General features: G+C 37.7%; 1 protein-coding gene across 9 annotated transcripts in view; it reads right to left on the reverse strand.

Moving 5' to 3' along the window:
* Positions 1–20,948, reverse strand: part of Ehbp1 (EH domain binding protein 1) — a 322,315-nt gene extending 301,367 nt beyond the window's left edge. For 3 of the 9 annotated variants that reach the window (XM_058572797.1, XM_046423191.2, XM_058572801.1), the window contains exons 1-2: positions 20,568–20,741; positions 19,357–19,757 (exon numbers count right to left, since the gene is read on the reverse strand). In XM_058572797.1, coding sequence (XP_058428780.1) covers positions 19,357–19,460 — 104 coding nt within the window. In that variant the 5' untranslated portion in view covers positions 19,461–19,757; positions 20,568–20,741. Of the gene's footprint in view, positions 1–19,356; positions 19,758–20,567; positions 20,743–20,885 lie in introns of those variants that run through there. The other 6 variants (XM_058572806.1, XM_058572790.1, XM_058572791.1 and 3 more) reach the window with 5 other exon arrangements.
* Between the last annotated feature and the right edge of the window lie 6,749 nt (positions 20,949–27,697).

A 27,697-nucleotide genomic window follows, 5' to 3' on the forward strand; every position in this document is an offset into this window, starting at 1 on the left:
GAAAGAGGTGTGATAAGGTCACCGAAAATTATTGTGTGGTGGTCTATTTGACTCTTATACATGAGAAGAGTTTATCTGATGAATGTAGATACTCCATTGTTTGGGTTATTTTATATTTTGCAAGGGCCACTTATAATTGTTAAGTCTTGTTGGTGTATGGTTCCCTTGAGCAGTATGTAGTGTCCTTCTTTATTCCTTTTGATTAACTTTAGCTTGAAGTCTACTTTTTTTTAAATACATGACAGCAGAATGCATTAAGATTCTTATTACACATATAGAGTACAATTTTTCATATCTCTGTTTATATATAAAGTATGCTTATACCAATTCATGTCTTCATACATGTACTTTGTATAATGATGTCCATCACATTCCACCATCATTGCTAACCCCCTGCTCCCTCTCTCTTCCCCTCCCACCCCTCTGCCCTATCTAGAGTTCATCTATTCCTCCCAGGCTCCCCTCTCCCCACCCAACTATGAGTCAGTCACCTTATATCAGAGAAAACTTTCGGCATTTGTCTTTGGGATTGGCTAACTTCACTTCTCCAATTCCATCCATTTACCTGCAAATGCCATGATTTTATTCTCTTTTATTGCTGAGTAATATTCTTGTGTATATATGCCACTTTTATTTTTATCCATTCCTCTACTAAAGGGTTCCACAGTTACTTTACTTGATATGAGGATGGAAACCCCTGCTTGCTTCCACAGTCCATGTGAGTGGTATGATTTTTCCCAACCCTTCACCTTCAGTCTGTGGATGTCTTTTCCTATGAGACAAAAGACCCAGCAAATTATTGGGTCTTTTTTTTTTTTAATCCAATCTGCTAGTCTATACCTTTTGATTGGTGAGTTTAGGCCATTAACATTCAGGGACATTATTGAGACATGATTTGTATTCCTAGCCATTTTTGTTTATTTTTGGTATTTAACATGACTTGGTTTCTCAAGATTTTCCTTTAGTGTAATACCTTCCTCAGCTAATTTTCATCATTGTTTTTCATTTCCTCTTTATGGAATATTTTGCTGAGGATGTTCGGTAGTGCAGACTTTCTAGTTGTAAATTCTTTTAACTTTGTTTATCATGGAAAGTTTTTATTTCATCATTAAATCTGAAGCTTAATTTGGCTGGATATAAGATTCTTGGTTGGCATCAATTTTCTTTCAGAGTTTCAATTAAGTTACTTTGAGATAGGGTTTTACTACATAGCTTTCTGCATTTAATGATTTTTGGAGAGGGATAATGAATTTAAAAGTTTGAGAGACACTATTTGTACAAGGGAAAAATGATTTCATAATCTTAAGGAAGAGTTAAAGAAGATGAGTAAAACTGCATAAGAACAGATTTAAAAGATTAAAATTACCATAGTAAATGTATCCTATTAACAAAGGAAAATATGGAAGATTCCTCGTTGAAATCACTATGGCAGTAATATAAACAAAGGACCAGAAGGATCTAGGGAAGCATAAGAGTGATCATAAAAGCCTACAACAGAGGTTCCCAAACTTTCTGGGTTTATAAAAACCTTAATGTGTGGGTAATATTTTTCACCAAGTCCTCCATCTCCAAGCCAACAGAAACACATAAACACCTTGTTTATTGAGTAGTCAGGCCCAAACAATGTAAAGAAGATATATGTCCTAAAAGTTACCACCCAGTAAGGTGCATGGAAACCTCCATATTTGCAAAGCACTTCTGGTATTCTGAAGATGACCCAATTTGATACAATTTCTCAAACTCTAGAATCAGATTGGTCTCTCATTTCTTGTTCCACATTTTGATGATACTTGTTTTTTGTCACAACAATTGCAGAAAACCTACCTTTGTAAAAATATGGTATCATTAAAAGGAATGTGGCAATCTAATTTTGAAACTGAATTACTCAGACTAATAATTTGTACAGTTTCTGACAGGTGGTGTGTTTCAAAAATTTTTAAGCATCTCTTGGCACCTTTGTGAGTTGTCTATAGTGCCTCTGGGACCCTTGGCAGAGTCTTAGCAAACTGATAAAGAATGGTACCAAGGCAGTGGCCCTTGCAAAATCAAAGTGAAAATATAGGAATAATTCAGAGGAAAAGGGTGAGCAGATCCAATAATATTACTTGAAAGTACAAAAAACAACACAGGTACTTGAGAAGTCTCAAAGCTTAAAAAAAATCTTTCCTTAGCTAACCTCAATAGTCCTTGCTTATACCTTGCTTATATGGAAGGGAACAAAACTAATCATTTATTCAAATAAATATATGAGAAAATTCAAATGCTCATATTAAATCTGACAGTTGTATGTGGAGCAGCTAAAATACTTGCTCTCATTTTTAACTAAACAAAAAAATCATGAATTAGCTGAACCATGGGAAGAAAATTTATTTCAAAATTTCAACTCAATAAACATTTCTGGAGTACCAAGAATTGCTATCCAGCATCTGCCAAAGTCCTTTAAAAAGGCATTTGAAAAAGAATAATATTTGGCCATTCTAAAACCTAACTTGATGTTCTTGAGCAATTGGAGAACTTCTAAAATGTCAGATTTGCCAGCACCATCCCTTACCTACAAAAATCAGGACGTTGAATTTAAGGAGCCTGGAAATCTCCATATTTGCAAACTCCCAGTGGTTCTCCAGATCAGGAAGTTTAGGGAGGAAAAAAAGGCCAAACTAACACTGTCCAAATAACACTTTTTGTGATAATTATCTATACTGTCCAATATGGTCACCCCAACCACATGCAGCTAGTGAGCACTTGAAATGTTACTAATATAACTGAAGAACTGAATTTTTAATTTTGCTTAAAATGACTTAAATGTAGATGTAAATAGCTATTTCCTTAGTTGCTTCTGTATTAGTTCAGAACTAAATGGTTTGTTAAACGTGCATTCTTCTAAATTTTCCAAGTTGTACCCTTGATTTAAATACGATGATCAGAAAACTAGGTTAAAATTAGGTTTCTTGGCCATATTCTCTTAAAGAATCTTCATAAAGCATTGACATAAACATTACCCAATTTAATGTGAGTTTTTTGTAGTTAGAGTTTTGATCCAAAATTGTATTTTTTTTTCATAATAAAAATCTTTGGATTGAATTTTAATAAAAGTCTATACAAACAAATTTCTATACTGTCTTTAGACAAAAGGACTACTGGATGAGCCAATATTCTTCTCTTTTCATCTCAGGTGCCAAAAAAAAAAAAAAAACCAGAAATAAATCCAGCATCCAATGGTAGCAAGTGCCTAGTAATAAGTATTCTCTTGCTCCTCTAAGACTATCTCTGTACTATTTATATCGCTAAATTAGTCAACATAGTGTTATTTTACATTCTTTACCTGACAAACTCTTTTGACATAGGTAGAGTATCAACATTTAAAGAGAGAATGTCTTCGAATTAAAGCCATTTTCTATATTTTTTATTGTAAAACTATTTTTAAATGACAATACTAGGATTAACAGAAATAGGAACTTTTTAATAGGTCAAATTTACAAAGTTTTTAGATGTCTTTTCCAAAGCTGCCTAAAAATATCACTATGACACTGATAAAGAAGATAAATATTCAGATATCATGCAGTAATTTCACTGCCCCCATTTTAAAAGATTCAGATTCACTTCTTTTAACAAATATGCAGAAGTCCTCAGGTAGAATATGAGTATCCTATTGAGTATTCAGTTCAAAAATGTTTTGTGTGATTTTTCCTTTAGCACACCGAACTATTTTTAAATTGTGCAGTGAACTACTTTGGTCTCTTTTGTTGAAATATCTCACAAAATTAGAACAAACACATTTGACACATCAGTAGCACATTTCTAGAAATGCCTAATTTTAAGTTTCCTGAGTACTTTAATTGCAAAACTAACATGAAACTAAATTAAATATTAAGAAAACCTCTTCACCTAAATCTCTTAAAATTTCATCCCATAATCCCTTAAAAAAAATCAAACTAACATTTTATACTAGAAGAATGTAAGAAAATCATACTATAAAAGATATATTTATGTTCTAGACTCATTTTTTAAAATTATGACAAAAAGAATTTTTTAAAGAAAAATTATCATGGGCTGGGGATGTGGCTCAAGCGGTTGCACACTCGCCTGGCATGCGTGCAGCCCAGGTTCGATCCTCAGCACCACATACAAGGATGTTGTGTCTGCCGAAAACTAAAAAATAAATATTAAAACTCTCTCTCTCTCTCTCTCTCTTTAAAAAAAGAAAAAATTATTATAAAGAAATACATTATAAATATAAATCATTCTCACAGTACACACAAAGACACATACAAATGATGACAAATTATTCTACTTTGAAGGAATTAAGTTAGTTTCCTTAGCCCTTTTACGTACTTGAAATTATTATAAAAAAGAAAACAAGGTTATAAAACCATAAACAACAATAGGCTTATTATCAAAACTTAGTTCATTTCAGCTTAGCACTTCTGCTGGCAGCTCCCTAGTTTACCTATGTCTCTGGTTGCTCCAATCTTTGGTGTTAATTCATTTTTCTCTAACACTCTTAATGATCAGGGTATATTTTCATTTGTCTTCTCACCTACTCTACCCCTTCTCTCTAGATAGTTATTGTCATCATTTAGTTACTGAGCTCATAGACACTTATGTAAATGAATGTACATGGATGTATTCCAATAAAAGTTTATTTACAATAGAAGCAGCTTGGATCAAGCCAGGGTTTGCCAACTCTCAATCTAGAGGCATACTTAGTCGTATGTGGAAGCAAACATGATGAAAGCAAGACAATATCCAAATTCAGCATAAAGAGGATCTACTATATTCCTTAAGAAACTTACCACAATTGAATTTTGTAAAGCTGTACTTCATATGGACTAAACACTTAAAATCTGGTTAAAACATCACATGCAACAATTTCAATTTTTTAAAAATCAATCCATAAGACACTACCATAAAGTTATAAACAAGTTAACATATTTAGTATTTGCTAAAACTGTATGCCTTTCACATTTTACAACATTGAAAAGACCACCACTATTTTGTTTCAAGGTGTTCAAGATTCATATAACTTACAATAGAGAAAGTACTGCAAACTAATTCTTCTAAAAGCAAGCCTAGAAACTAGGAAATAATAATACCTTTGCCTGTCCTTTTGTACTCATCTATCCTGCCCCATCTTTCCCTATACTTGAAAGACTTTAAATATCAAACTTCCAAACTTAAACATTTCTCCTCTCATTATTCCTGGTAACTTCAAGTGCCACAGAAATAATCTGACCCATATCTTCCTCTAAATTCCTTGACCACTATCTAAACTTCCAAAATCTTTTCCTCCATTGCATCTCAATCACCCATTGTCATACTAATACACTAATAGGCATAGTCTTTAAAGCAGAATGGGAGTACCTGGAAGGTGCAAAAGATGATCCACTCAAAGATACTCTACTTAAATTTGTTAATTTTTGAAAAAGAAATTAGGTTATACTTATATCTAATGTATACAGTACATTAATTAAAAATATGTTGGGGATATGAGTTCTTGGTTTTTTTAAACTGATAAGCATACATGATCCAAGGAAACCACTACCTATATCTTGTCATTAACATTTACCACAGCCTTCAATATCAAGCATCTCACTCTGACTTCTACCTCCAGTCTTTCCAGCTCACTCTGCTTTGTATCAAAATTCGCTTAAGACAATCACCTAATGCCGCAGTCTGGCTGGGCACAATCAGGAGCCACTTGTCAAAAGAAACTAACTTTATTTTTAGAACCACACACGCCAAACAAAACAGCCTCTCAGGAAAAACCCTCAGAGCCTCAACTGCCACCACCGGCTTTCCACAAGCCTCTCTCTCCCACACAAGCTTCTCTCCACCTCCCACAATCCTCCTGCTCTTGAGGCCGATTGGCTGGGTCACATGGGCGGAGCCAAAAAAGTCCCCCAATGAGCAGCTCCGTGGTCTGAAAGGGCAGGGAAACAGTCCAATGAGCATCACCGCAGAGGAGCCAATCAGCTAGATGTTGCTGGGGCCGAGGAGCCAATCAGCTAGATGTTGCTGGGGCCGCTGTGAGCCAAACATCAGCCGGCAGCTGGAAGTTTGCTGGCAGCTGGAAGTTTGCTGGGGCCCCTTCGGCTGTGGCTCTCAACATCTCCCCCTCTCTGTTTAAACAACAAGCATGTGGCTTAGGGACCGTGTCTGTTAGGCAGTCCAATTCAACATATGGTCCTTACCCGTCATCGGATGAACTGACCTCTAGGCGTCAGCCTCCTGTCTTAGGTTGGTACCACTGCAATTGGATCATACCCGTCACTGACTACCGGTCCAGCATACAACTATACTTGTGGATAGGCCTTTGCACCAGTGGGGGGGTGAGGTTCTTTGCCTCACCTCTGTTGGCCCCCAAATTTTAGACTATCACTAGTAGAGGAGGATACAAAATGCCATGACAATAAGCCAATTGAGGGCTCCTTTGAAAAATTGTACCACCGGTGACATCATCAGCAAAAATACCCCAACACTACCACAAGTCGCTGCACCAACAGATAGTTCACAATGCATACAGGTGAGCTCACAATGTGTCCAGGCAAGTTCTGCAAGCAGTTCAGTGATGGCTATTGTAGAAGCTGTAGATTGGTTTTATCTTTGACTTCACCAGCACTGGGATGAAGATAGGAATTCTGGCAATAATGGCTAAAGAAAAAATTATGTAACATTACAGAAGGCACTAAAAGAAAACAATTTTCTTAATAATTTACATTATCTTTAAGAGAATTATTAAATATAATGAAAAGGAAAGGTGAAAGTAAACAAACAGATCTGTTAACCTTCTTTTTTGTTTACATATTAAAACAATCCTCAACAGTTGTTTACCCAATTTAAATTAAACCATATAAATCACGTGAAAAAACAAAATATTTGGATCCATTTTATCATGAGCGCTCATCATATATGATATATGGACATACATACATTCAAACAAATAACACAAAACACAAGTGTGCACACATAATATAATACATACAACACATAACATTATAGTAAAGGCCTTATAACTTTTTACAGGTGAAATCTCCATTGCAATGTTTAAAAACTCTATAGTCAAAAAATAGAACTGATCAGCAAAACATTAACCTAGGTCTGTATGAGCTCAAAAAACAAAATAGAACTTCATGATATGGCAAAGGGCAATAATAAAATAGATATTGAAAAAAGCATTCTGGTTCTGTTGCAGATGTAAGAATAGCCAAACTGGAGTTTTGGATATCAGTTGTTATGGATTTGAGCCAAATCATCTTCTTTTTGGTCTGTAGAAATCCAAATCGGCTACTGTTCTCCCTGTGGAAACACACAAACAGACCCCCGACTCCAGACAATTACTGGGTCAGGACCTTTCCATTGTCCTGTTAGAATATCCTTCCAAAGTACCTTGGGCCTATGTACATTTTTTGGACACATATGCCTTTCCGCAGCACTAAGTCCTGATGAATCCAAATTTAAAAAGTTTAGAGTAAAAAGGGTTATTTTAAGTTTATCTTTGGGGAATATATACCCCTTCCCAATTCCTTCTTTTTACTTTAATAAGTACATTTTAATAGTTTGATGAGCTCTTTCAACTATGCCTTGTCCCTATGGATTGTATGGGATTCCTGTTATATGAGTAATGCCAAATGTTGAGCAAAATTGTTTAAAAGAGGTAGAAGTATAACCAGGGGCATTATCTGTTTTTAACTGTTTTGGAACACCCACAGTGGCAAAATTTTGTAAGCAATGAGCTATAACATCTTTAGTTTTTTCTCCGGCATGAAGGGAGCCCATCAAAAATCCAGAAGAAGTATCAACTGTAACATGCAAATATTTTAATTTTCCAAATTCTGGCAAGTGTGTGACGTCCATCTGCCAAATATGGTTAGGTATCAATCCTCTAGGATTGACTCCAAGATTAACTTGTGGTAAAAAGGTCACACAATTTTGACATTGTTTTATTATTTGTCTAGCTTGTTCCTTAGTTATTTTAAAACGCTTTTGTAAAGTATCAGCATTGACATGGAACTTTTTATGAAAATTTATAGCTTCTTCTAGTGTAGAGAAAATATGTATGTCATGTGTAGTTTTATCTGCTAAATCATTGCCCAAACTAAGGGCTCCAGGCAATCCTGTATGTGCCCTGATATGTCCTATAAAGAATGGATCTTTTCTGTCCCAGATTAGACTTTGTATAGTGGAAAGCAAAGAGGAAACAGTAGAAGAAGGGGAAATCCTACCAGCATCTTCAAGAGATACTATAGCATTAACTACATACTGACTATCAGAAAATAAATTAAATACAGAATCTTTAAACATCACAAAAGCTTGTAAAACTGCATTAAGCTCTACCTTTTGAGCTGATTGTTTGGGTACTAAAAATGTAAAAGTTTGATCAGGGGTAACTACTGCTGCTGTACCATTATTTGACCCATCAGTGAATATATTTGTAGCATTCATGATAGGTGTTTTTCTTGTCATTTTTGGAAAAATTACAGGATGCAATGACCAAAAAGACAATAAAGGATTAGATGGTAAGTGGTTATCAAATGAAACATTAGATTTGCACATGATTATTGCCCAAGTATTTAACTCATTAGCTAACTCATCAATTTGATTCATAGTATATGGAGTAATAATTTTATTGGGAGAAATTCCAAACACTCCCTTTGCTGCTTTTATTCCTTTGAGTATTAACTGTCCTACAACCTCAGGATACCTAGTAAGAATAGTGTTAGGAGAATAAGATAAATGTATCCATAATAATGGACCTTCTTGCCAAAATACTCCTGTAGGAATATTTTTTGTTGGTAGTACAATAAATAATAAAGGCAAACTTATATCAATTCTATCCAAATGCATATTTTCCATATATGTTTCAATGATTTTTAATGCCTTTCTTGCTTCAGGCGTTAACATTCGGGGTGAATTTGGATCTGACGGACCTTTTAGGATATCAAATAAAGGTCCCAACTCTCCTGTTGGTATACCTAAATAAGGCCTTATCCAATTTATGTCTCCTAATAACTTTTGAAAGTCATTAAGTGATTTGAGTTGATCTACTCGTATTTGAATTTTTGGTGGACGGACCATGGTTGAGGATAATAGAACTCCTAAATAATTAATTGGAAAATTTAATTGTACTTTATTGCTATCTCTAGATTATAATTTTTTAATAAGTTTGTAAGTGTGGCATAACATTCTAGCAATGTGTTTTTATCTTTGTGTGCTAATAATACATCATCCATATAGTGAAATATTTGTAGTTCAGGATTTTGATTTCTAAGTGGCTGGATTACTTTGTTAACATAAATTTCACACATAGTTGCGCTGTTAGCCATCCCTTGAGGGAGTACTTTCCATTCATATCTCTGATCAGGACCTTCATGATTCAGTGCAGGGATAGTAAATGCAAAACGTGGACTATCCTCAGGATGAATTGGAATTGAAAAAAAACAATCTTTAATATCTATAACTAAAACATACCAGGTTTTTGGCAAAGCAGACAACTGAGGAATCCCTGATTGAGCAGGTCCCATAATAACCATCTCATTATTAATGGCTCTTAAATCTTGCAATAATCTCCATTTACCAGATTTCTTTTTGATGACAAAAATGGGAGTATTGTGGGGAGATACAGAAGGTTGTATATGTCCTTCCGCTAATTGTTGTTTGACCAGGTCATGGGCTGCTTGTATCTTTTCTTTAGTCAGGGGCCACTGAGGAACCCATACTGGTCTTTCTGATTTCCAAGTAATTTTTATTGTCTCAGTGGCCCTTTCTGAAAATCCAACCCATGTCTGTCTGTTCCTTGATCTATTTGTATTGGTGCTGCTATGCCTTGTTCTTGTTTTTCTAATCTTTTTCCTTTCCTAAAACCTTGTCTAGTCATAATAGTGGGTGCATTTTGGTTGATGTTATTTGTTAATGTCAAACCTAATTGATCTAGGACATCTCGTCCCCATAAATTTATGGGAAGATGATCCAATACATATGGCTGTATAGTTCCTTCACATTTTTCAGGATCCTTCCAATCTAATACCATTGCACTTCTATGGGGATTAGTTGCCACTCCTAGGCCTCGAAGCGTTTGAGTGGCTTGTTGTAATGGCCAATGTTTTGGCCATTCTTGACGAGAGATGATGCTAAGGTCTGCACCTGTATCCAGTAGTCCATTAAATTCATGTCCTTGAATATTTAGTTTTAGCATGGGGCGAGAATCTAAATTTAAAGAAAGCATAGCCCAATCTACACCTGTGGAGCCTAATCCCTTGGAACCTCTTTCTACAGTACGACTGGAAAATTTATCATGTAGGCTGGGTATTATTAGTAACTGTGCTATTCTATCTCCTGGTGAAATTACTGATATACCCTTTGGAGAACTGGCTATAATTTTTATTTCACCTTCATAATCGGGATCAATTACCCCAGGACTTATCATAAGTCCTTTTAGAGTAGAAGAGCTGCGTCCCAATAATAAGCCTACTGTTCCTTTGGGAAGAGGTCCTTTCACCCCTGTGGGAATGATTTGAACTCCCATCTCTGGAGTTAGTACTGCTCTGGCGGAGGCGCAGATGTCCAACCCTGCGCTCCCTCTGGTTTGTCTGATGAGGGATCTGATGGACAATGTGTCCTGGGCACTACCCTGATGGGGTTGCTGGGTTCCTCCAGTGCTCCGTATATTTGTGGTTTTGGGCCCCGGAGCATTGGGCCCCCTTGTCCATTTTTTGGCAATGGAGCCCGATGCCTTTCTCCACGATTTCGTGGATAAACACCTGGTCCTTGTTCGTTTTTTGATAATGGAGTACCCTCTATGGTGGTTTGAGAACGGCATTCATTAGCCCAATGTCTCCCTCTACGGCATCGTGGGCAAATACCTGGTATTCTACTCCTTTGATACCTAGTTTTGTTAAGCCCTCCTCCAATGGGGCAATTCCTTTTAAAATGTCCTGTTTGTTCACAATTGTAGCATGTTCTTGGCCTGGCATCTAAAGCCTGTTTTACTGCAGCTGCCACAATTTGCCCTTGTTCATTAATGTCTCTGGCATCTAAAGCCTGTTTTACTGCAGCTGCCACGACTTGCTCTTGTTCATTAATGTCTCTACATAATTTAATATATGTGTTTAAATCTTCATGTTTCCATGGTCTAATGATATCTCTGCACCAACGATTCGCTTGCTCATAAGCCAGGTGTTTTAGTAATGGCATTGCTTGTTCTGTATTCCCAAAAACTCTGGTAGCTGTTTGAATAAGCCTATCTACAAATTCAGCATAAGGTTCATTAGCTCCTTGTATTACCTTAGATAATTGACCTTGTAAACCTCCATGTCCTTGTAAAGTCTTCCATGCCTTAATTGCATCTGCAGCAATTTGTGCGTATACGCCAGGATCATATGCAATTTGTTGCTGCTGATCCTCATAAGGTCCCTTTCCTAACAACATATCTAGATTTCTCTGAGGATAACCAGCTGCTGCATTTCGCCTAGCCATCTCCTTGCAAAATTCCTCATTGGCAACCTTCCATAACAGGTATTGTCCTCCATTTAGCACAGCTTTACACATATTAGCCCAATCTGCTGGAGTCATGTTCAAGTTGTTAATGGATTCGACCATGCTTACAGTGAAGGGTGCTTGAGGACCATAGGTTGTTACAGCCTCTTTTAGCTGCTTCACTGTTTTGAAATTTAAAACTTGGTAAAATCGCTGTCCTCCTGCCTCAAATACAGGGCATGTTAATATTTGAGATCTTGTCTCAGGATCCCAACTATCAACTGCGGGGGTTGGGGCCCTCCCAGCATATGGAGGTGGCCTTGTTAGTTGGACACTTACACCCTCTGGTGATAGAAAGGTGTTAGTAGCAGTCTCCTGTTGTAACTTTCCCCCTGATGGCTTTTTCTGTTTTACACTTTCTTTCTCTGTCTGACTAGCTTGAGAGGCCTTCTCTTTTACTTGAATCTTTTCCTCTGTCTGACTAACTTGAGAGACCTTCTCTTTTACTTGAATCATTATGTCTTCTTCTTCCTCTACCATTGTCTGAACTGAAGGCTTTGGACTAAGCAAACAAGATATGAACATCCACAATGGCAATGTGCCAACTGGCAGAGTCCCTGGGCTTTTCTTTTCTATTCTTTTTAAATCTTCACCATGATGGTTCCATTGTGATATATTTAACAACTCCTCCTTAAAAAGCCATAGGCTACATTTTTGTATTGTATCAACGTATGCCCTGATTGTTCTTGATTTTACTGAGATGCCTCCTTCCTCTAACAATTTACTTAACACTCTTTCAGTTTGTTTTTTACTAATTTCTGATCCCGTATTTCTACTATAATACAACCCAACAAGATAACGCCTAACAAACTGAAACTAAGTGAAACAAAATTGGAACAACACAAAATCATTATAATAGCCTCCTGAAATGTCCATCCGTCCTTTCTCCCTATCTGTTCCTCAGATGTGAGCGGTTTTTCTTCCATCTTACACATCTCCAGGTGCTGGCAGCTGGAGATGACTGGCAACTTACAACAAAAGTGAAACAAAATAACAAAAGAAGAATCTTAAAATGGCTACCCATCCTCCCGCCCTGCCCTCAGGGGCGAGCAGTTCACTTACCCTCAGTCGCTCCCCGTACGGGCCACCAAATGCCGCAGTCTGGCTGGGCACAATCAGGAGCCACTTGTCAAAAGAAACTAATTTTATTTTTAGAACCACACACGCCAAACAAAACAGCCTCTCAGGAAAAACCCTCAGAGCCTCAACTGCCACCACCGGCTTTCCACAAGCCTCTCTCTCCCACACAAGCTTCTCTCCACCTCCCACAATCCTCCTGCTCTTGAGGCCGATTGGCTGGGTCACATGGGCGGAGCCAAAAAAGTCCCCCAATGAGCAGCTCCGTGGTCTGAAAGGGCAGGGAAACAGTCCAATGAGCATCACCGCAGAGGAGCCAATCAGCTAGATGTTGCTGGGGCCGAGGAGCCAATCAGCTAGATGTTGCTGGGGCCGCTGTGAGCCAAACATCAGCCGGCAGCTGGAAGTTTGCTGGCAGCTGGAAGTTTGCTGGGGCCCCTTCGGCTGTGGCTCTCAACAACCTACACTCACTGTATCCACTTCCTTCTCTCAATCTAGTCATTCAATCTGCTATCTCAATCCCAACAATTCTTCACCCTCTTTAAAAATCTGTAAATCATGGTCCTCTTCACTTTTTCACAGACAATTCCACCTTTTATGTCTTTATCTTCTCCCTTTTCCATCTTATATCCCATTGGTATAACTATAACTATGCCTGCACATTCACTCTTGATTTCCTTGTCCATCTTTCCCTCAATTATACATTCTTGATAAAACCTAATCCTGGTGGAATCCAAGTCTGCCTATTCCATACTTGAATCCAATTACTGAACATAACTGGGTTAAAATATGCAAACTTACTAAGATTTATGACCACAAAGTTAAGAAGGTCCTTGGTACTATCCAGCAATCCCATATTTCTCTAGTCCGTTCATTCTCACTTTGTCAATTTTGCCTTCTCCTCAATCCTTCAACAACTCTGTCACCTCCCTCTCAGCTGATGACCTCTAATATATTTTCCTGAGAAAACAGAAGCCAATAGAACATTCATACCCTCCCACATCAAATCTACCAGTATACTGCCCCCTTATTCATCTTCTCTCATTTTAACAGTGAATTGTCACTTTTTCTACTTAAACTAAACATTTTCACTTAGGTACTGAATCCTTTTCTCTTTCTCTCAAAGATTTTTCTCCTTAGTTTAACCTCCTCTCCTACCATATCATCAGTTTTTCCTTCTCTAATAACCATTTCCATCAGCTTTCAAACATGCTGTAATATATACCATGCAAAAAATACACTTTGAACCCTTGTCCCTCTCCAGTTACTACCTAGTTCTCTGCTTTGTATCAAAATTCTCTTAAGACAATCACCTATACTCACTGTATTCACTTCCTCTCCTTTAACCCTGTCTAATAATGTTTTTTTCCCCAATATTCCTCTGAAACCACTCTTCAAAGACATAAGCTCTTTCCACCTTGCCAAATCCAGTGGTCACCTTGATTAACCTCTCAATTATATTTGATACAGCCAAACACTTTTTTTCCCTTAGTTTCTTGGAAAACACATGTTCCTAATTTTCTTATCACTGAACTAGCGCTTGTTTTCAGTCTCCTTTGCTGGCTCCTTTTTATGCTTAAGTGCCTCAAGGTTCAATCTCAATCTATGTGAATGCCATAGAATATTTCCTATAGCCCCATGGTTATAAATACTACCTACATACTTAGAAGTTCCAGCCTCTTCTCTCCCCAGGGCCAGACTCTTATTATTAACTGCTTAATTAAGATTTCCATCTGGACATCCCAAATTTCAAGAAAAACAAAACTCTTGATTTCTCCCTCACACCAAACCTTTTCCTAACCAACTGTTAGTTCACCCCTATAATTAGTATCACATTCACCTGGTTGATGTGATAGTCATTTCTATAGTCATTGCTGATCCAACTCTTTTTATCATATCTATTGATAAGTTCTGTCAACTGTATCTCTGAAAAATTTACTTTCCAATTACATGGATACACACATTTGTCAAAACTCACTGAACCACAGGCTTAAAATGCATGTCTTTTATTGTATGTAAAAGTGTATGGGGCTGGGGTTGTGGCTCAGTGGTAGAGTGCTCGCCTACCATGCATGAGGCACTAGATTTGATCCTCAGCACCACATAAATGTAAAATAAAGATATTGTGTCCACCTAAAACTAAAAAATAAATATTAAAAAAAAAAGTGTAAGTTATACCTCAATAAAGTTCAATAGCGGGGATGAGGGTGGGAGTGTGGTCACATGTTACCTATACAAATCTGACCATTTCTTACCACCTACCATTCTGCTGCTTGGACTATTACCAATAATTTCCTGGCATCTTTGCTTCCAGTTCTACTCACAACAATTCATACTCCACAAAGAATCCAAAACAGTATTTTTAAAAGTAAATCAGATGATATCACTTCCCTGCTCAAATCCCTCAATGGCTTCCTATCCCACTTAAATGCAAAGTTCTTACCATGAACTCAAGGCCCTCCGTGATCTAGCCTCTACCACCTGCTCAGATCTCACCTCTTACTGCTTTACTCCTTGTTCACTATGCTCCTGAAACAGTGGTTTGCAAGAGGCTCCAAAATCCCATCAGGCTTATTTCCAATTAATTCTTTTTCCTTTTTCTTTTTAAAACTTGTTTCTAAAGTTCTTTACATTAAGACTCTAGATCATGTCATTAACTCTAGATCATGTCATTAAATAGTCAACAAAGAAATACTTGCTCACGCCACCCAAAGAAGTAAATCTAAAATTAATGCTTCTTAATATAATTTGGCTTTCATAAATTCAAGTTACCACAGAAAGTGCATATAGCTTTCTAATGTCCAGCTGGAAAATTAAACTGGGATCAGTTACAGAGAGCCTGGTAAATCAGATTAAGGAGTTGATATTTTATCTTACAGGCCAATATTAGTTACAAACTTAAAAACTGAAATGAGCTATCTTTTTATTTTTCAAATTTGGAGGTCACAAGGATATATGAAATCATGGAGCAAGAGGAGTTACTTTCAGGGATACACATATACACACACACACACACAAACACACACATGCACCTTTTTGTATTTCTAGAGTTTTAAACCATGTGACTGTATCATCTATTTAAAATATAAATTATAAGTAAAATTACATTTTAAAACAAGAAAAAGGAATACAATATAGAAAAATCTTTACTCCTCCTACTCTAAGAATTAGATGAAAGAAATATAAACACATAGATAAAACATATTCATATTTGTATATAATGAAGAAACACACAAAATACAATATATCCTCATACATATGGTTCATATCATATACCAGAGAATGCCCTAACAAAATTTAATTCTGCAACCTAGTTAAATTAGCATCAAAATCAGGACTTGTCGATTTTCAAGCAGTTTCCTTAAAGACCTGTATGTATAACTATTGAGAACTCATATAGTAAAGAAGACTTCCCTCAGAAATCTAATGACATGCAGGTAACAAAAGAAAAGGACAAGAATTAAACAAAGAGAAAACTGACAGCACAATCTCTTTCAAACTCATCTCTAGTGGCCAGTCCATTTACCAATGGCTATATCAGTTAAACCAAGATGAATAATTAAATGACCAAAGACAACAATAAACTATTTCTTAAATCCCTATCATCTCCAAATTTGCTTACAGCTTCTTTATGTGACTCAGAGAATGATACAGGATAGGACCTCTGTATGTATTAACCTTCTCTCCAATATTCTGGTTTTTGATTCTGACCTAAGGTGTAGAACCACTACACCTTGAAAGTATCAGGGAATGGACCCACTTGAACTAATTAGCCAGGGAAAAGGCAAAATACAAGAGAACAATAAAGAGAAGAAGCTTGAGAAGGAGAAAACCCAAAACATCCAATTTTTATTATTTATCCTTTGATCAAGAGTAAAGTATTAAGCTTGTCCATGTCTAGATTAAAAAAAAAAAAATAGCCCCTACTGAAAAAATAGCCTGTAAGCCCCTACTCTGACCTGTTATTTGTAATATCAGGATATTACAAACCTTGGATAAGGCTCATACTTTGTGGCCATGACAAGAGAACATGGGATGTTTCTCCCCTCCTTAGTCACAGAAATAATACTCTCTCCCTTGGAAAATATACCTTGATTCCCATTACCCTCTTCCTTCAACACACTATAGCTTTCCTAAATTCCATTCTATCTATCCTCTTCTAAATAGCAAGGCTCTAAAAAGCAATGGCATCTATATACACAGGTTACCTCCGAGAGCATAATCTCAATGGAATACCAACTGTTCTTCATTTTTATAGTTACTTTCTTCTTTAATTTATCAGATCTACTTTCTTATCTTCTTAATACTTGCAATTTATCTTCAGTGCTCTACTAATGCCTATTTCCTTTCACTAAATCAGAATCTCTAAATTTCCTTTCTCTCCTATTTTTCCACACTCCCAAAATAATATCTGAAAATTATAGGAAAACATTCAAATGCTTCTAGCATTAACTTCAGATCCTACCATAAGACCTATTTTAATATGTATACCTATGACGGTACACCTGTTAAAAGAAATCAAGTCATCTATTCAACTATAATCAAGTTAGATTTTCACTATTGCTTTCACTTTGAAACACATTAACAATAACTTAAATACTACTTATGCAAGGGGTGGGGGGATAATTCCAAGATGCTACAAACTGGGGAAAAAAACTGATTTTGTAACTAAAGAATAACCTAATGTGTTCTAGTCCTTAAGAAGAGACTCAAATTTAACCATATTCAGGTTGATATTCCCTGTACATTTCCTAGTTAAGAAATACTGGTAAACAGGACCTTCCTCATGTATTTCCTATCTTGGCTAGTTGTTACACCTAGCCTTCCAAGTCAGAAACTTGAGTACCAATTTAGACTTTTCCTTCTCCCTTATCCCCCAACTGAAATGATCCTCAAGTCCTATTTTTTTTTAAGTGTTTCTCCAGTAAATTCTCTCTATTCCATCTGTCATGGCCTCATCCAATCCCTATTCCTCTCATATCAATGTCTCGAGTCACTGTCTTCTCAAAAATCCTTATTTCACATTGTTGTCAAGGTGATTTTCCAATTGCAAACCTAATGACTCTTCTGCTCAAAACTTTTCACTATGTCCCTTTCACCCACAGAATAACACCCAAGCCATATACATAATAGCACATAATTCTATGATTTGAGTTCTGTCTGCCTCTCAAACCTTATATCTCACTGCAATTCCCTCATCCTACACTTTAAACCCCATCAATATTAAGCTATACTGCTTAAATTTCCAGCATGGATCATGTTATTTAGTGTCTCCATGTTTTTGCATAGGTTGTTACTTCATCTAGAATTTCTTCACTTCTTTCCTTGACTTCCTAGACAATTATTATTAATCTTTAAAACCCAGCTCAGATTCCAGGAAACCATCTGCAACCATTATTATTATTTTCTCCTCTGCCAACTCTGTACATAATAATGCCATTTATTGAGCACTATGTCCCTGACAATATTAAAGGCATTTGACAAGAATTAATTCATTTAATCTTCATAATTATCCCTCCTATGAAGCAGTACCATTATTACTTTTGTGCAAGTAGAAATGAATTAGAGAGGTAACTTCCCCAAGGATACCCAAGTGGATAGAGACAGATCAAAATCCCTACATCATAACATTTATAATATTGTACCTTATCACAATGAACTTATTTACATGTGTATCCTTACTCTGGATTGTAAGCTCCTTGAGGGTGGGGAGCTTACGTCATATTTGATCAAATCAACAGTATCTGATATAAACTAGGCAATCAGTGCATGCATTTCTTGAATTGATTTTAAAATAACATTCCTAACAAGTTCAAGACAAAAGCATTTATAGTTTCAAAAAAAAAATTGAATATGCTGTAAGAGTTCTAGAACAGAACAAACTATTTTCTTCATCTAATAAAAAGGATGTTAAGAACAGAGGTTATTATAGACATGAGATTACAGTTCTTGTGGATGATAAAATGAACTTATTTTGTAGTAATACTGCTTAATCACTGCAATAAATCAAAACCCAAAGGACCATTTGCTTAAGATTAACTTTTTTCTTTCAGTAAATAAGAATTCTTGTTGCTTATCATTCAGAGCAGTGAAAAGAAAGCCCTAAATTTACTTTGCTCAAGTGGAAAGAAGCAAATCACCGACCAGCACTACTAATTGCTTCCTTAAATCCAGCCAAGAAATGTATCCCATTAGGCAATTAGAAGAAAATACAGTTGCCTGACTAAGCATTTAACAAAAGAATTTCTAAGGTTGTGTGGACTGGCATTCCATTATTCAAATAATGAAAAATTCTTTACCCTAAGCAAATAGAAATGAAAAAAAAAAAAAACAAAAACAAAATAAAACAGATTATCACCATTAGTCTTCCACATTAAAACATACATGTTATATTAAAATGTATGCATGTGTTTGCCCTGTTTCATTAGCCACTGCTATTTAAGATTATAAAAATCAAAGTTATTCTAATAGTAATGATAAATGACCTCAAGACAAAAATCTACTGTACTCAGTGTGCTCAGTTACAGTCTTCTGAGACATATTGGAGTACAGTAATTAAAATCCACAGGGACAGTATCAGCAGCAACAGTGCACATCACAGTACTTGTTTGAGTATTCTGCACCCCGCCCAGCCTCTACACACTTGTGCACTACAGAAAGGTAAGTCTGCTATCAAAAGTCTCAATAGTTAGGCCACAGTCAATTTAGGCCACAGCTCAGCAAATTCTAACCCCAAGCACATCTTACCATTTCTTTGTACACTCAACCATCAGCTCCTGGTAGGAGGCCACAAACTGGAACTTGGATGCATGTTTTCCAACACGCTGCAGTCTCTTCCAAACTGAAGCCATGATGATGGGTCAATAGACTGGAACAGTTCTGGGTTAGCAACACAGCAGCTTCAATAAAGCAGAGGGTCCAAAGCAAAAGAGCTTTGCATGTGTGTCTGTACTTTGAAAAACTCAATTACAACTTGAAATGTTTGGGGTCCATAAGTCTTCTCCCTGTTTCACAGGGTAAATCCCATCTTAGATGAATGGCCCAATCACCAACAGCATGATATACATGACAGGATGAATGAGAGGAGATTCCCTCAAGCAGCCATCACCATTCCACCTCAGGGGCTATAAGACTCCTATTCTGGAGGGCTGAAAAGCAAAACAAAGACAAAAAGAGAAAGAATATGAGGAGAGTAGCACAAAAAGTGACTAACCACCCATGTTGGATAATGCTGCAACAGACAACCCAGGTTCTCTGTATGTTTTTTTAAACAATGAAACAAAACACCAACCTCAAAAGCCAGTAACATCAAGAATTTAAGATAACAAGAAAGAAATTACAATTCACACCAAAGACATGGAGCAATATATCAGGTAATCAGCATCAACAACAATCACGGGCCCTACCTTCCCTCCTATCATCAAACAAGGGCGAGCAAAGCGGGAAAGTCTAGGGACGCGGTTTAATATCCATGGCCACTCAGAGAGAAGAGTAGAGTATTTTTAAATAAACTTTGTTTTTCAATAATAGCCTCGAGTTCTAGAATACATGCTTAGAACACTCTAGGGAGCAGGGAGGAATGCTGTTGTTCGGAGGGGCAAATGGGTGGGCAACGAGTAGTGGAGGGAAAGCTCAAGGCATAGGGAGGCAATATCCGGGCTCCAGGCCACTTGGGCTCCCTTCACCTTCGCTGCCAACTGGAGGGAAATGGAAACTCCTGCCTGGGCGTGAAGCAGTGACCAGTGCGGGCAAGTGGACTGTGCGGGGTGCGGTGCCGCCCTCCCCCATCCTCTGGGAACCAGCCTGCCAGAGGCTTGCCTCCTGTCCAGACCCCTGACCCCCAGCAAAGACAGGCGGTGGCCCACTGCGGTCCCTGTCACCCAAGCGTTGCCAGAGACCCCAGCCCGGTACCCGAGTCCCGGCCCCGCCGCTCGCCCACTCCCGCCCCCTCCTCACACCTCTATTCCCGCTGTCGGGCTGGGTCTGGCCCCGTTCCCTCCTCAGAGTCGCTCCTCCGTCGCCGCCGCAGCAGCAGCCGCCGCCGCCGCCACCGAGTCCTCCATCCCCGCTGGAGCCACATGGAAGAGCCAAGCCAGCTGCGGCGCTAGCGGGAGCCGGGGTCTGCAGCCCCTCAGGCGGCCGGCGCCCCTCCGCCCGCCCCCTCCCTGACGGATCGCCCTGCGACCGTCTCCCACCCTACCAAACCCTGCCAGAGCCGCCGCTCAGCGCCCAGTACCCCCTCCCCCGCCTTCCTCCTCCGCCACCATCATCATTACCTCCCCCGCCGCACCTCTCACACTAACCCTACCCACAGCAGCTCAACCTCTGTCCGCCCCGGCGCCATTGGCCGGGCCCCGCGTGAGCCCCGCCCACCTCGGCCGCCGGGCCTTAGCTCGGTTGGGGCGCCTCATTGGCAGATCCGCATGCCCATCACAAGGGCCCCACCCCCTAGCTAGCGAGGTGTTTTTCCCTCGACCGGAACGCGGCGCACAGTCTACCCTTCTTATAAAAAAAATAGGAACCCACTAAGGACAATCCCGCCCATTCCTTTGATTGGCTGGAAGAGGGAAGCAATAGGCGGGAGGAGGAGTGTTTATATTGAACTGGAAGTTGATCGTGGAAGGTGGCTTTCCGTCAAAGGCACCGCCAGCTGCAGAGCGGGGGGCGGGGGGGGGTTCTGGCTCTCGGTGGTGGTGGTGGTGGTGTTGGCAGAGTTAGGGGTTGGTTTTGCTGCCGCTGTGGGTTGTCGTTGAGGCTGCTGTCAGTTGTCTCTCCCATTCGCCTTTCACCACCTAGGACCTGGGCGAGCCCTCTCTTCTGCCTCTAGGAACTGGGGTTTTGCATACACAACCTTTTTTTATTTTCACCCAATTCCTCCCCGTTTTGTTCCCCCCACACACACCCCGCCCAATGAACAAAATTAAGGACCCTCCCAGACCCACCCATACCCCTGTCCAAGGTTCAGTCGATTGGTACTCAAGGAGATTTAGTAAGCTGAGCTAGACATAAAGTGTGTACACCACAACTTCTCCTTGTTCTGATTCAATATTATTATTATTTGAATCTTGATTTCTGGGGTTTATTATCCCTTGGTATGAACTGGATGGATTTGGGAGTGGCTGGCTATTTAAAAAGATGGCTAAAGGGATGAAATAAAAAAGAGTGTGAGAGCAGGAGTAGTTAGCCTTGTTTAAAAAGCCATGGTCCCTTTTGAGAAAATGAAAGCTATAAACACTTTCTCAAGGAGGAAAATTACCTTATCACAAAACAAAAATTTTGCTTTCAATTTTAGCTGGGGCACAGACCACTGGTATAGAGGAAAGAGGACAAAGAATAAAGTGTTGTGGGAATCCTAGTACTTAGGAACTAAGAAGAGTAAAGTCAGAAAGAGACTGAGGACAAATGGTCAGAGAAGTAGGAGCATTAGGAAAGCTCCAGAGGCAAATAGTTTGGAAAAAGAGAGGGAAGCTAACATATGAAAAGAAAACAGGAAGTCTGGGCCCTAGACACAACGGAGGGTCAGTCTTAATTTTAGTACAGTTGGAAAGCAAGATGCATGGACAAAGTACCTTAAAAAGGTATTAGAGTTTTTATGGGAGGATTCTTTGAAGGAGAGTAAAGGAGGGTAGTGTTGAGTGGGAATTGAGAATATCTGTAGACATTGGGGGACAAGAGAAAAGGGAAAGACAAATATTGAAGATTTAGGACAAATGGAGAGAGAGAAGCATTGAATGCAGTATCCAATTCTATTTTCAGTTTCAATAAAGTGATAAATAATACCATAAAAACAAAGTATACATCTTACAGAAAAAGACAGTTATCACTTATTTTGCCAGTCTTCATTCTAAAATGTTGAGATAACCACAATAGTTAAATTGATTCTTATTTTGCATTCACCTTAGCATTCTCTGATGTCCTTCTTGAGTGGTTTTACTAAGTCACTACAACCTATAGTTATTTTGACCTCATGTAGTATTCTGTATCATTAATAGGTCAAGTGTATGGACTCTTTTTAGTGGCTGATAAATAGAAATGGTCATAAATTATGTTCATTCAAGTTGCCCTTCAAGAACAACAAACATAATAGAAGGTTTTTACATTTTATTTATTTTTGTTCTTCATAAAATCTCATGCTCGTGTGGTCATCCTGGTTTCTTTTAATATTCTTTGCCTTCCCTCCAAAAAAATTGGTTGAGGGCAAAGGTAAAAGAAAAAGAAAGAAACTTTATTGTAAAGAAATTTTCTTAAAAGCAATGAGTTTTAAATAATCAGTGTCTTTCTTTAAAAAGGAGGGAGAGAGAGTTCCTTGGGGAATCTTCCTCAAGTTGTGGAAAATTTCAAGAGACTTATAGTTTCTTATAAAACTGCTCTTCTTTTTAGGGGAAATGTTTTTCTTGGATGTCGACTTTTCATTCTAGCCACTGAGTAGCTAAGAGACCAAGGTTAGATTGTTTACTGAATGAGTAAAGAAATTAAGAGTAGACCTTGACATTGTTCTACTGCTGAGTTAAATGCATAAAGGCTGTCTCCAAGAGACCCCACAGAGCAGCTTCTTCTCCCAATAACACTTTTAAAAGTTTAATCGATGGTACTAAATAAATAAATAAAAGAAACCTGTCTGCTAAAAAATTTTTTAGAAGAGGGGCTGAGATTGTGGCTGAGTGATAGAAAGTGTGAAGCACCGAGTTTGATCCTCAGCACCGCATAAAAATAAATAAAATAAAGGTATTGTGTTCATCTACAACTATTTTTTAAAAATTTAGAAAAACTTTATAGAATATTGAGATCTTTTGGTTTGCTTAGCTGGTAATTATTGAGTACCAACTGAGTATTGATCATATTATATACTATTTAAGAGTACATAAAAATTAGTTCCCATTCTCCAAGAATTTTCAGAAACACATGTTCAGCATTTTTGCAAGAAAATAACAGAAATTGTACTTAACCTTTCAGAGTCCCAACTTCCTATTGAGTCCCAACTTCCTAAAACCAGTATCAGGCCCATCTTTCCAGTATGTTAAGAAGATAGAAAATACGAACATAAAGTTCCTGGCACATAATAAAACAGTAAAATAATAATTACTAGCACATTCTGTTGTGATTGCTGTTAGTAAACATGAACAGGCCAGGGGGAAAAAACCCAGAACTTCGATAAAACTTAGGCAATACTTATTTGGTACCAAACGTCACTATCTAAAGGACTAAAGACTTTCAAATAGTACATTCAACATTATTTCTTTTCTGTTAACTCAGTGGGTACCAAGATTGGAACACCAATAATTTAGGTGGACTCAGGATTTTATTATAATTACTAAGAATGACTCAATCCCCATGATCACTATTCATGCCCTATATTAGCTGGAATCTTTTAGCATGCTGAAGGCTATATTTTTCCTGAAGGCTATATTTTTCCTACTATAGGAAATGTACGTTCTACTGACCCTCCCCATCCAGGATTGCCCACTGAGTTTCTTCTGCTCCTTAATAACACCCAGCCCTACTCAGGTCTTGATTTATCATCTTCACCAGTCCCAGGCTTAAACTACAAGAAATAGATTATAATCTATGTATGCAAATTTTTTTAATTGGCCTTTCTATTTGACCCTGGTTGTTGACTCCAAAGTTTTATGGATGTTTTTCTTAATAGAAGATTCAACATTTTCAAATAATTTCAACTTTGCTTTTAAATATCAAATGTAAAATGAAGATAAAATACAAAGAAATAAGTGGAAAATACCACCCCCAAAACTTTAAATCTTCTCTGCCATGACAGTTAAAAGTTTAAAAATTCCTTTCAATGAAGCAGCTTTTCTCTAGTTACTACTTCCAAAAATCCCCAAATGGAGAGTCTATAGTATGAAATGCAGCCATAGGCTTGAATTATTATTGTCTTTCCTGGTGATAAAATTCTTATCTTTGGGTTTTACAGTTTTTGCAGTACACATTGTCAGAGGTATTATTGCAGGATTTAACTACTAACGGAATTTGTGCCTTAGTCCTAATAAAACGATTTACTCCCAGGTTTTTTCATTGTTTTATCCAGTTGCCATAGCAGTTATTCTATACACAATCATATTACTGCAATTTATAACTGCTAATGAAATTGTTAAAAACCTGCAGCCAAAAATTATTCCCAATAATCCTACAGCAAATTTTATGACCTTAAAAACTCAATGTCTCAGACTAATACTTTTGAAATTTTAACTGATGGGATTTTTAGACTTTTTTTTTCTTTCGGGTATTTCCCTTTCTATCCTATGGCTTTTCTTATACACCCTAGCATCACATTCACCCTCATTTATGCTCATCTTTGCTCATTGTTTCAGGAAAGGAATATAACAATGTAGAAAAACAGAAATTTTTTTACTTAGTTTTTGAGTTTCAAAAGTCTTGCCTTTGGGTGAGGGGGGGTATTGAAATGGAATCCAGCTAAAAACCTGCACTCCTCCATACAATAGCTTCTAATGAACATATGAAACGTGGTTAATCCAAAGTGAGATGTTATAAGTACAAAATACGTACTGATTTTAGACTTAGTATGTAATAAATAATGTAGTATATCTTATTATTCATTTTTATATCGAGTACATGTTGAAATTATGGTCCTTTGAATATATTGGTTTAAACAAAAATATTAGAAATTTATATCAACCTGTTCTTTTCCCTTTTTAATATGGCTACTGGAAAAATGCAAATTACATATGCAACTCACATTATTTCCCTATTGGACAGTGCTGGTGTAGACAATAATAAAACTTCCTTTCACAGAGATGAGAAATAGATTTCTTAGGGTAAAAATGGAAGAAGAAAGTTGGAGGGATGTAATGAAAGCCTAGATACAATGGATCCCTGAAAATAGGATCTATTCTTACCCTATTCAGATACAAGTTTTGGGTAAGGTAGCTAAAATGGCAGGATCTACGTACAGGACCTGAAAGTTGAGAGATATAACTTATGTGACAAGCTCCTTAAGAGGGAAAAAAACAAAACAAAACAAAAACTAGGCCATGTATCTAGGCCAGCTGAGACTTCAGAGTGGCACAGTCCATTAGAACTTTCTATGATATACCTACTTGTCCAACAGAGTATTAACCACTTAGATCTGTTTGTCACCTGAAATATGGATAGTGTTATTGAATAACTTGAGTTTTAATATTATTTGATTTTTGTTAATTTAAATTTAAATAGCCACATGTGGCTGGTAGCTACCACAATGGGCAGTTCTGGATGCTTGACACAATTCCCAGACACCCAAGGAGTACAGAAGTAGTGGAAAACCACCAGACCTAAAGGAACCCTGCTGATAGACCAAGATCAACTTAGCAGCAATCTGTGAGACTGGCTGCTATTGAGGAAAGATTTCCAATGTCTATTGGAAGAACCAGTATGGTAATTGAGGAGCAAAGATCAAACGATTCATGGTCTTTGCCTGAAACCCTGATCCCTCAGTTGAGATGCAGTCCCTGCCAAATTGACTGTGACTAAATGTTTGCTACCCCTTGTGAAATCAGAGCTTGAAACAGAAATTTGGTGGAGTAATGAAAAATGAACTCTTTCTTGCAAACCTGGATTATTTTAGATTGAGATTTATATCTGCTATATAACCTTAAATTATAACAAAATACTTAACACCTTGTGCTTATTCTTTTCAAAAAGTAGCCTTTTCTTCTTCTATCATTATAGGACTCAAGTTCTTAGGTTGACATGAAAGCTTAGAAAAACTGCATTAGAAAAACATCTTTTAGCTAAAAACAGTGTTCCATTGTGAAATTATTTCTGTTCCAGTCACCCATCTTTGAAGTTACTCATAAGGAAACTTTGCACATTAAACTGGAGATGGCACTAATTCTAGGACCTCAACCATGTGTTAAAACCCGATTTTGACGGGCTCCATAGTATCTAGGGAAGGCCAAACTGGATCTAATTGGTAGAGGCAGAGGAGCATCCCTGACAGCCTTGATATTTGGGATAGAGGCAGAAACAAGTCTACAGACACCATTAATTGATGATTCAACAGGATTGACTCCTACTGTTAACCTGGAACAACCTATTGACTAGAGATTTTAAAGAATATATTACAGGCAATAAAGATATTCAAAATGGTGTTACTCAAAAATACAATATCAGCATTTATTAGAATGGATGGCAGTCATAAATCATAGATTGTGGACTGACTAAAGATCAACTCTTACCATAGAGTACCCTTATTGGTCTGTATCGTCCTCTCCCAGTCTGACCTTCAAATTACTCAAGATAATTTTATGGCAGTGAAGTCCCAAACCACAGATGCTGTGTATGCCAAGGTAAATGCAGCTATCAGAGATAATTTACACATTGTAAATAAGTGGACTATTACTGGGATTTGAGTTGGAATGGAGAGCCCTTTCTGAGAAAGTCTTTACTAAATTCAATAAATTCATCTAAAATACCAATACAGATTATTGACCAGAGCTAAATGGTCATTTCCCATGAAATGTTAAGAGCCTTGATGAATGATGAGGATAGACTGATCTTAGATTTAGCTCTTCTGTGTTTTCAATAATTGGAATCAGTTCCAGGTAACCAGATATAGCATCCAGTCAGTGTTTTCCTGTGAATAATTCCAGGGTGGCTATATTTAGCATGAACAAGATAATATAATTAGTATCTTCTAAAATAATAAGGCTAGACAAGAAAAGCAAAGAAAAACCAGTAGGAATTAACAGTCTTGGATGGCTCTGAATACACCCCATGGGTTGTTAAAATAAAGCACTTACATCTCAAACAGAGCAAACATCAGCAAGCTGAAATCAGTCAGAGCCCCCATTTACCAGGGCCCTGGGCACGGGCCAAGGGAAACCAAGTCCTATTGCCGAAGCTTGTCCTACACATGAGTAAAGCTGAAAGATTAACCCAGCTTCCAGAAGACAGTATTAACTCATGCAGTTTAGCAATCTTCTGGGCAGGGTAAGATAGGGGAAAATTCCAGGGCGAGGGCAGTAACATGGGAGCCAGAGAGAGCTGCAATACTGTTCCAGGTCTCTCTTTTCACAACAAATCACCCAAGTAGTAACTGGACTTACAGTGAGCAGATGATAGTCTGCTAAGC

This window comes from Marmota monax, unplaced genomic scaffold (assembly GCF_021218885.2).
Source record: "Marmota monax isolate L192 unplaced genomic scaffold, Marmota_monax_Labrador192_F-V1.1 WCK01_AAM20220418_F8-fsc00015, whole genome shotgun sequence".
NCBI classification, from domain to species: Eukaryota; Metazoa; Chordata; class Mammalia; order Rodentia; family Sciuridae; genus Marmota; species Marmota monax.